The sequence below is a fragment of the Sceloporus undulatus genome, chromosome 4 (assembly GCF_019175285.1).
Source record: "Sceloporus undulatus isolate JIND9_A2432 ecotype Alabama chromosome 4, SceUnd_v1.1, whole genome shotgun sequence".
NCBI classification, from domain to species: Eukaryota; Metazoa; Chordata; class Lepidosauria; order Squamata; family Phrynosomatidae; genus Sceloporus; species Sceloporus undulatus.
Window position 1 is genome coordinate 67,817,070 of NC_056525.1, and position 10,796 is coordinate 67,827,865.

The 10,796-nt window shown below is 41.3% G+C and overlaps 1 protein-coding gene and 1 long non-coding RNA gene across 4 annotated transcripts in view; one reads left to right on the top strand and one right to left on the bottom strand.

Moving 5' to 3' along the window:
• Positions 1 to 5,478: 5,478 nt before the first annotated feature.
• Positions 5,479 to 10,796, bottom strand: part of MAPK13 (mitogen-activated protein kinase 13) — a 39,097-nt gene continuing 33,779 nt past the window's right edge. For all 3 annotated transcript variants that reach the window (XM_042466054.1, XM_042466053.1, XM_042466055.1), the window contains 2 exons: positions 9,829 to 10,005; positions 5,479 to 5,780 (listed from right to left, as the gene is read on the bottom strand). In XM_042466054.1, coding sequence (XP_042321988.1) covers positions 5,701 to 5,780; positions 9,829 to 10,005 — 257 coding nt within the window. In that variant the 3' untranslated portion in view covers positions 5,479 to 5,700. The remainder of the gene's footprint in view (positions 5,781 to 9,828; positions 10,006 to 10,796) is intronic.
• Positions 9,887 to 10,796, top strand: part of LOC121929972 — a 19,159-nt gene continuing 18,249 nt past the window's right edge. Inside the window, exon 1 of the long non-coding RNA XR_006103784.1 lies at positions 9,887 to 10,019. This is a non-coding gene — a long non-coding RNA (uncharacterized LOC121929972). The remainder of the gene's footprint in view (positions 10,020 to 10,796) is intronic.

Below are 10,796 nucleotides of genomic sequence, written 5' to 3' on the forward strand. Positions count from 1 at the left end.
CTTAATACAGAGCTCCAGACAGGTGCTGCTTCCATCTTCGTATGTCAGGTAAAGCTGGGCATATTAAATGTCTTCCTGTTATGAACTCTGTAAGAATTTTGGACTCTGCCTTTTCCAGGGAAATCAGCAGCCTTAATGAGAATCATAAATGGAGCATGATTAAAAAAAACAACCCTGACAGGATCATTGAGGCCTAAAGTAAAAAGAGTCACACTGCTAAGAGATGAGGCCTGATGTACCTCAGAAAGATGCATTAGTTACACCAAGTGTAATAGTTGCCCTTTATTGTCAAAACATGACTTTAGATTATAACAGCCTTGACAGAAGCTCTTTTTAGTTAGATTTCCAAGGCCAACTTTTCACCATCTCCTTTCCCAACATAGTTCCTCCTATTTTTAAAGGCGAGAAAAAGCAGAAATAACGCGGAAGAAATATATATATATTTACTAAGGTTCAAATAGCCTCTATGCAGAAATAGTGCAGGTTCTTCTGCAAACAACTTTTCTCAAAATATATTTCTCCATGCCTTTCTCTTTCTTTTTGTTAAGAATGTGTATGAATATTTTGTCTTGTGAACTTCTTGCACTGCTAAATAGTGGTGTTATACAGCATTTGTGTTTTCTGGATTTTGTAGAAAACTACATTCTACATATCACATAGTCCTCATTTATTTTAAAGGTAATTTGTAATGTTAAAGCATCACATGCCTGCTTTGGAGACCACGCCTGAATTGGAACTTTTAGCCTTGATTCCAGCTGTATGAAAATAGATTCGGTGGAGATTTATGATCTGAATACATTTTCTGGAGAGAATTTGACTCCTGTCCCCCTTCCCCACCAAGAAATGCCATATGAAGTACTGTATAGAATCAGAGTTGGCAGAGACCACAAGAGCCATCCAGTCCAATCCCTGCCATGCAGGAATACACAAAACACTCCTGACAGATGGACAGCCAGCCCCTGTTTAAGAACCTCCAAAGAAAGAGACTTCACTACACTCCAGGGCAGTGGGTTCCACTGTTTGAACAGCTCATGCTGTCAGGAAGTTCACACCCAGTTATTTCCATAGTGTGAATGAGGCCCTAGTCTCTGGAGCAGCAGAAAACAAGTTTGCTCCATCCTCACTATGAGAAACATGGCTGTCATGTCCCTTCTTAACTTTCTCTTTTCCAAGCTAAACAAACCCAGCTCCCAAAGCTGCTCCTCATAGGACATGACCTTTTACCATTTTGGTCAGTCTTCTCTGGACATATCCCAGCTAGTCATTTTCTCTCTTGGATTGTGGTGTAGTAAATGCTTTTCACAAATACCATGTAGGAGAGTCAACCTGTCACTAGACTAGCACTACAGATGATGGATTACTCCTCAGTTTTTCACACACAAAAAGATACTCATTGAAAATTGGATCAGGGACAGAATTTATAGTCAAGGGTCCAAAACACACTGCAGAAATAATCCAGTTTGAGATGATTTTAACTGACTTGGCTCAATGGTAGGGAATTCTGGGAACTGTTTGTGAGACGTTTAGTCTTTTCTGTCAGAGAGCTCTGGTGCCACAATAAACTATGATTCCCAGGATTCTCTAGCACTGAGCCAGGGCAGATAAAGTGGTCTCAAATTGGATGACTTCTGCAATGTGTTTTGGATCTAGGCCTTGTTCAGAGAAACTAATGTCTTGTTTTGTGTAGAAATACTCCATCTTGTGACAATTGTGATGGCAGATATCCTAGTTTAATATCCAGATTTGTAAGTGATTAAATGACACATTCCTTGTTCAGATATCACAGGCTCCAGAAGTCAAAAAAGTCAGGGTAAAGGACAAAAAAGGGCCATGCAGGCACAAAGCTTTGTCTAGTTTAAAAGAAATTAATTGGCTACTCATTCATTTCCAAGACCAACTCAAGCTGCAACTCTCATTCTCATTGTGTGCCTTCAGTGTGCCTTTCTTATTTATGGAGACTTTGAGGCAAGCTTATCACAAGGTTTTTCTTATCACTATTTGTTCAGAGGGGGGTTCGCCTTGGCTGAAAGAGTATGATTTGCCCAAGGTCACCCAGTGGGTTTGTTTATCTTAGCAGGGATTCAAATCCTGGTCTCCGGAATCCTAGTCCAATGCTCAAACCATCATGTTTGGATCATCGTGTATATTAGCTAGTTGAATAAGAAAGTTTCATCATCATTTAGTTGTTCTTTTTTACTCTTTTTGTTTATAGCTGTGTTACAAGTTACCTATAATCTGTGCACATGGCAAACCCACTTGTGCTATGACTGACTGCCACTTCAGAAAAGATGACCCCTGCTATAGACCAGTTTTTAAAACTGCCTTCCAATTTATCTGAGCCAGAGACCAATAACATAGAATGAAGTAGCCATCATATTAATCATCTAGGAATATGCCTGATTAATGCCATGGCATTTAAATTTCACCAACAGCCGGACTTTGTTTCTGAATATCCAGGAGGAATGGTGAAAATTCCAGTGTTTGTCTTAAACCGGGGGGGGGGGGGGTATCACAATTGTATATGATGATGCGTATGAAATGTAACAGAAATGAAAATATAAATGGAATAAATTTTAGAACCCTAAAGGCAAAAGTAGTACAAAGTGTATGTACCGAAGCTGTGTTTCAGAGAGAATATATACATATTTGTTTGCAGATGAGATGCAACTTTTTACTGTTAAACTGGAAAATGATCAGGTCTTGAGTTTCAATTCTTTAGGGTGGTATTTTGTGAAAAAGCAAAGAATGTTTGAATTAATGTATCAACTGCAATCTTAATGTCTACTGAGGTTGAGGTGCAAGGGTTCTATGTCAGAAATACCATTCTGTGTGTGTTTCGATTCTGGCAGAAGCAACTCCTGGCCAGTATGCCACAAAACTATCATCATATAGTTTGTTGTGGTATTTTTAAGGTCATCCGGCAAGTGTGGAAACATGATTATTGTTGCAACTCAGTCTTTGTGTCCAGGGGCCATCCCTGGGGTAGAAGAGCTGTGTGTCAGTCTATGGCCTGTTATAGACAGCCAAAATAAAGCTGCTTTGAGTCACAGTGGAGGTATGGTGTTTCAATGATGCATGCGTCCTAAGAGTCCAGAAGTTGCACCAAAGCCATGCTCCAGACTGGAGCGTGGCTTTGGTGTGGCTTCTGGACTTTTAGGACACATGCATCATTGAAACACCATACCTCCACTGTGACTCGAAGCAGCTTTATTTTGGCTGTCTGTAACAAGCCTATGTAATTGGTGCAGTTCAATACTTGGGTCAGAGGCCCATTTTCAGGTTTGAAGAACTATGGAAGAACTATGAAGTATCCTGTTTTCTTTTGGAACTTATTAATGGTTGTTGTGCTCACTGTTGTCATTTTATTTCCGATTTCCCTCCTTTAAAAAAGGACTTTTTTTAAAAAAAAAAAGTCACATTGTATAAGTCAGAGATGCTGGCAAAATGGCGTAGATAAACTCTTCCAGAACATAGCCATATAGCCCAAAACACCCACCAAAAACTATCACATTGTATACATTTCACAGATTATTCTTAAAGTTAACCAAAGGTGGGGAAATGTTAAAAGGTTTCAAAAAGGAGAGTTTGTGAACTGGTTATAATAGGGCAAAGTATCACAACTAAGGGAGGGGCATTTTATTTTTTATATACAATAAATCTTGAGAAAGTTACATTTTATGGATGTTATCTCATTCCATCACATTGCTCCTTCTTCTATCATTTTAAATGCTCATTTGGCATAATTGCTAAGCTAACCATATGGGTATTCACAGAGCAGGGATAGGCAATTTCACTGGGTCTGAGGACCAATCATGGCCTATGAGCCAAATGCCTTGTTGTCAAATCTCAGCAGCAAACTATAAAAAGGCAATGAAGCAAGCAACAAATTATTGTTTTATAGGCCATTTCTCAATTTGCTACCAGGTTGTACTAAACAAACAAACAAACACCTTGAAAATGTATTGGGGGGGGGGGGGAGGTGTTAGCTCTTGGTAGCCATGGGTAGCAGCTTGGAGTGAACCAGCATGGTATAGGACCAGGGTTCAAATCTCCACTCAGCCATGGAACTTCTCTGGATGAACTTGTGCAAGTCATATTCTCTCAACCTTAAATGAAAGCAGTTGCAAAGCTCCTCTGAATAGTCCTTGCCAAGAAAACCCTATAATAGGGTCACCATAAGTCTGAGTCAGATTGAATGTGCTTAACAAGAAAATAGAAGAGGCCATATTTAATGGTATGGTTTTGTGGCCAGGATCCACAAAAATAGCCTTGAGGCCATAAGTAGCCTATGGGCTGTATGTTTTCCAGTTCTGCTGTAAAGGGCCATCCGCTCTTTGCCTGTGCAGGTAGCTGTTGTTGTTTTTAATCTCTACCCTAAGGCCTATTACTCTTGCGGCCTTGATATCTGCTTCTCACATCTTTTGGGTTTTCATACCAATTCAGACAGCTCTCTTGGTCCTGTCAATACAGTGATGGGATTTAATTGTCCCATCTTTGCCTGCCATGATAACATCTACAGTATATCTGGGTTAGCCAAATTCTGCATGTTGAATAACACTGCTTAAGTGGTACACTGGAGTAGCATCCTATGTTATGTTAGTGAACATATGCTTTAAAAATTGCGATGTTACGTTAGTGACAAGGACCATGAGAGTATGCAATTATAGCAGAACTATAGTCTCTTTCATATGATATCATTTTAGCTCTTTGACACCACTTGGCTATGGCTGCATCCTGTGGATTTGTACAGTAGTTTGGGGAGGCACTAAGACCTCATTGGCAGAGCATTTTAAGTGTCTCACAAAACTACAATTCCCATGATTCCATAGGATGGAGCCATGGCAGCTAAAGTGCTACTGGGAAACTAGGATTTCACCTGATCTGTAATGTGCATTGGGCAGAAGTGGGTGGATATGAACACAAAGCTCATACAGTGGATCTGAGAGAAAGCTGTGATTTGAGGCAGGTCTGATAAAGCAGTGTTGGCTTTAGAATAATGTAATATATATTATTATATTGTTAACCATACTGTGTACATGTATGCAGGTGCAGAGTATGTTTGTTTATTGATTTGAGGTTTGTTTGTTTTTCTTTCCAGGCTTTTCTAAACTCAGTAAATTCTGGAATTCCTGGCAGTTTTGTGTGATCTTCCTCATTTATAGCTTTCCTTGTCTTACCTGGCCACATCCTTTGGACCACACTCTGATGTTGATCATGTGTCCAAATTTTCATCTCTGAAATGTTGAAGGATATGCCCTGCTTTACTAGGTACACAAAACTGTTGCTTTCGTATATAAACGTTTGCTTTATTTTACATTGGCTGGAATCTGTTTTGTTCATATTAGGATACAAAGCTGCTGATCTGGAGGAGGCAGAGAAATACTCCAGAAGCTATAACTTAAAAGCATTGTAGATTTTTAAACCAATACATAAGAAAAGGTAACCCCCTCCCAAAAAAAAACCCCATGGAGGCTAGTCTATCATAAAGAGCTTTAATAAGAAGCATATCCATTTTTGGCACTGAAAGATGTTACTTTTCCAGCTCCAGCCTTCATACTAAGGCTAAACATCCTATATACTCAGTGTCCTTTTATTCTACATACAGTATACAGACCTTTTCATACTGATTACTATTTAAGCCTTGTTGAAGTCAAAACACTGGTATTTGTTACATCATGGAAAAGTTGGTCCAGCATCAGTTTACAGTGTCATACCACTCCTCCTCTTGGAGTCTTTCCTTGCGATTGGGCTGAATGATAGTATTTCATTGTAAATATGTCCTTGAAAGAGAATGAAAAGGTATGAGTGCATTTTTGTTCTATAAGTAGTGAATGCTTTGACTTTTTTTAAATAGTACATTACACATATAAACATGAAAATGATGCTTAAGAAAAAGTGATACAACAAAAACTCAGATGAATAAATGATACTGATATGTAACACTATCAGAAATCTTGAGCATGATGCATCTGTGCAATCATTCTTCTTCCTGAAGGTCAGGGGAAATATTTTTATGAATTTGAAAATATTTGAGAAAGTCACAAAGAACGGTTAAGAGAAGAGCTACAAATATAATGAAAGACATGTACATATAGTCTAAAGGAAGTTGGGCATATTTTGCATAGCAAATCCATTGCGACCACAATCTAACATGTCTAGGACAAGTTTATTAACAGTTTGAAATAAATTTCATCTGGTGGAAAAGAGACAGCAATCATGCAGTCCTTCAGAAGTTGCTGCACTGCAAGTCTCAGTAGCTGTAGCCAGCATAGCCAATGGTTAGGCATTCTGGGAGCTGCAGCCCAGCCACACCTGGCGGGCCAAACAATTCTGCCCACTGGCCTATGGGATGAAAAAGGAAAGCTTGATAAGGCTACATACAAAGAGGAAAGGGATTCTGAAGTATGAGAGGGCCAAAGTAGTGCAAGGCAATGGGAAAGAGAACTTTGGCTGCCATTCCGCAACAATAATTTTGGTCTCACTTTATCCAGGCAGTTCTTATTTCAGGACCAAGGAGTCTTGTTTTAGCACAGCCTGCAGTCTAGACATCTGGGAGTGGTTCACCTACTGGCCCACACAGCCAGACATGGAACTAATGAAAGTTGAGTAATTTGCAATGGCTGCTTTCTTGCATTCATTTGTAAGGTATGCAGACAACAGCTAAGAATAGACACCTGCCTCTTCAAAACTTCACTTTAATTGCCAGAATGATTAAATTGCACCATCTTTCACTGGCCTACATATCACATACAGAGCATCCCACATGCAACCCAACACAGGCAGAGACACACACTGCTTTGATCCTAGAAAACTGCCAGTCAACCGACAATAATTTAGAATCTAGAATTTCACTGCATCCTTTGGACAGCCCAAGGATCATTTCCCTCACAAGCTAAGCTACTTCCTCACATGATACCAAGATCTAGAACGAGGGGAGGATGAATGAGCTGAATGCTATCTCTTGGAAATGTGAAGATGCAGTTTGCTGTTTCTCCTGTCCTGATATAGGGATGCCATATCCCACCAGCAACCGGGACTGTCCCGTTTTTGGCGGTACTGGGATGGTCCCGTTCCAGTTGCCATCAATTCCTGGGTTTGGGCCCGGCCCATGGGCCGGGCCCACTCATGCAGCCATCACCACGGCCACTAACACAGGCAGCCGGCCATCCTCCTTCTCTTCCTCCTCCACCTTCACCGGGCCACGCCACCTGTGGCAGTTGCCTGGGCCGTGGCCGGTGGAAACTCGCACTTGCCCTGCTTGTGCACTGGGCTTAAAAAGGAGCTTGTCCCCTTGAGGCTGGCTGGCCAATGGCAGAACAGCGGGGGCAGGTCTGTTTCCAGCCCCAATCTGCCACTGGCCAGCCTCAAGGAGGAGGCGAAGCTTCTGAGGAGGAGGAGGTGGAGGAGGAGAAGCTTCTGAGAAGGAGGAGGGGTGGAGGCAGAGGAGGAGGAGGACCAAGGGTAGGCCTATGGACCAGTAGGAAGGGAAAGGGCCCTTTTTTGACACCACATGGCACTGAGGAGGAGGAGGTGGAGGTGGAGGTGGGTGGCCATTTCCTGTTTTTTTCCCAAAGTGTGTTTTTTGTGTATTTTTTGTGCTTTTAATGCTAACAAGTCTGCCTAGTTGTGACAATGATGATGGTGATGATGATATTGGTATCAGCAAGCCTCTGAGACATGGGCCCACTCTTTCTGAAGGTGAGAGAGTGTGACCATCCAAAGTGTGTTTTTTGTGTATTTTTGTGCTTTTAATGCTAACAAGTCTGCCTTGTTTTGACAGTGAAGGTGATGATGATGATATTGATATCAGCCAGCCTCTGAGGCATGGCCAATGTAAGATGCTCTGCTTTTTACAAACTCCTGAGCAGTGAAGAAAAATCGAAGTACCTTGACCAAATATACACTTCTGAGAAGTACAGTTGGTATAAGAAACCTGAAACCGAGGCAAATGCACTTCTTGTTAAACCACCTGGACATGTTAAATATGCATAGCCATGTTAAACTATGTTAAGCGTTAAACCCAAAAGGTTTAGTTATGCAATAAGCCTCTGAAATATGCAAGAGACCATGTTAAATAAAGCCATGTTAAATGCCCAAATGTGCTGTCGTGTGTGTTTTGGAATGGGGGGGGTGTTTGGCCAGAAGGGGAAGTATATTTCTGCCATCTGCCTAGGAATAATGCCAAAATGTCCTCCATTTTGAGCATGCCTAAAAACATGAGTTTATATTAATGCTTTTTAAAATTATTAATATTTTTAGTTGTTTGCATGTCCTCCATTTAAAAAATATGTCCTACATTTGGGACTAAATTTTGTCCTATATTTGTCCTACAATTGTCCTGGTTTGGAGGTTGACAGTTATGGCAACCCTATCCTGATATGAGGCTACATAGAAAAAATCTTGTGGTTCTACTTGCCTAAAGAATTAAAAGCTTTTTTAATGGTTATGATTTTAGAAATTGAGAAGTCCATCAGGTGTCTTCATAGACTATATAGCAAGGGGCTAACTTTAACCTGCAGTTTTGGCTGTGCACTTTATCTAAGGTTTTCAAGTCTGAAAGCAAGGACATTACCTCAAAAAACTCATTCTAGCCACTATCATGTTAATTAATGAAAACGAACACATACCGGTTTGAGAGCAGCCATTATCATACATCTCTGCAGTCACGTGACTGTGGCTATTTCTCTCATCCCACACTCTCTTCTGCACTCCCCCTTAGCCCTGCTTCTCTGCCCTATGCCTTATCCAGCATGTCTTTCAAGGTTTTTTTAATTTTAATTTTACTTGTTGATGCAGTTCTGGAGTTATGCCATAACAATTTAAGTTAAAACCACATTACTCCGGTTTTGAGGTCCCTCCACTGGCTGCCTATCAGCTTCCGGGCCCAGTACAAGGTGTTGGTTATCACCTTTAAAGCCCTAAATGGCTTGGGTCCAAGCTATCTCAGGGACCGCCTCCTCCCATACAATCCTCCCCGCGCTCTCCGGTCCTCTGGGAGGAACTTACTGCAGCCTCTAAAATCTAGGCTTGCGGCAACCTCCCAGAGGGCGTTCTCTGCTGTCGCCCCCAAACTCTGGAACGACCTGCCGGATGAGATCCGTCAGATAACATCATTAGACAGCTTTAAAAAAGCGGTCAAGACGGATCTCTTCCGGCAGGCCTTTCCAGATTAACCATCCCAGCCCAGGCTCCCAGGTTCCCTGATTCCCTCATTCCTCCCGTGGCCCCATCTTAGTGATGGTTGAGGATCAACAGAGGGATATCAGGGTTTTAGTTTTAACTGCTGTTTTTATGCTTGATATTGTGTTTTTAATATGTTATACTGTTTAATACTGTCTTAAGGGGGGGAGGGATAAAGTGTTTTTAATTGTCATATTTTATATTTTACTGTTGTTAACCGCCTGGATTGGTTTGCCAGAGGGCGGTATACAAATAAATATTATTATTATTATTATTATTATTATTATTATTATTATTATTAAAAATAAAGAAAATCAGCCTGCTTGGGAATAACAATGGGGAGGGAGGGCGGGAGAGAGGAGGAGAAGCTGACTTCATGTGACTGCTAATATTGGAACTACTGCAGCAGCGACATTTCGCACCCAAAGACTAATGAGACCACAGCATGATTGGGCGCTTATTGATAGTTTCCCCATCAATGTAAAGGGATGCCCTAACCATGCTTCAGAGACACATCAGTTATGGGTTGGAGGTGATATTGTGCAATAAGTATTGCCAAATGCGCAATTTTGTGGTTGTAATAGTGGCTTAAAAGTCATGTGTAGTAAGGCTCCAAGTTTTTATGCAAAGTTATCAAGTGAAACTTACTTCTCCATTCATTGATTGAAAGTTTTTCCGCCCCTATGGAGTCATCATAGGAATGCTGTGCCTCTGTCTCCTCCTCAACATCTCTAAATGGTTCAAAATATGGATGAGCAAGAGCTTGTGTGGCTGTAAGACGCTTCTCCACATCCAGCTGCAACATTTTGTCAAGCAAGTCCACAGCTGCAAAAAGGGAGGTGAATATTGCTTAATACTTATGGAACAACGATCATACATGTGGAAACATACCCTCCAACTGTCCTAGTTTGGCAAAGGCAGTCCTGATTGATTCGCTTTCCCCCCACTTTTCAGCTGCTTTTTACAAGTCTTTTCACAAGCTATACCTTACATCACTTGTTGCAAACTGAACTAAAAGTGCAAAACCAGTTTGCCTTCAACTCAGCAGTGGGAAAAAAGAGGGGATGAAATCTTGCCCTTCTGTGTTTGTTGTTGGTTGTTGAGTACCTTCAAGTCATTTCTGACTTACGGCGACTCAAGGCAAACCTATCATGTGGTTTCTTGGTACATTTCTTTGGAGGGGGTTTGCCACTGCCATCTTCTGAGGCTGAGCGAGTGTGACTTGCCCAAGGTCACCCAGTGGGTTTATATGGCTGAGCCGAGATTTGAAACTTGGTTTCCAGAGTCATAGCCCAATGCTCAAACCATTACATCACGCTGGCCCTTCTGTGTAGTCTCAGGCAAAAGCAAACTGTTGCAACCTCACCTAGCTTGTGTATGCTCCTGCATTAATAACTTTTGCTATCTTGAGTACACTATTGTTGCTTGGCTTCACATGTCCCAGTTTTCATCAATCAAATGTTGGTGGGTATGTGAGAAAGATGAACTTGAAAAGGGGACCAGCTCTATTGTTTGGCAGAATGATGAGAGTTCCTGCATGGCAGGGGTTGGACTGGATGGCCCTTGTGGTCTCTTCCAACTCTATTATTCTATGATTCTAAGATGCACTGTCTCAG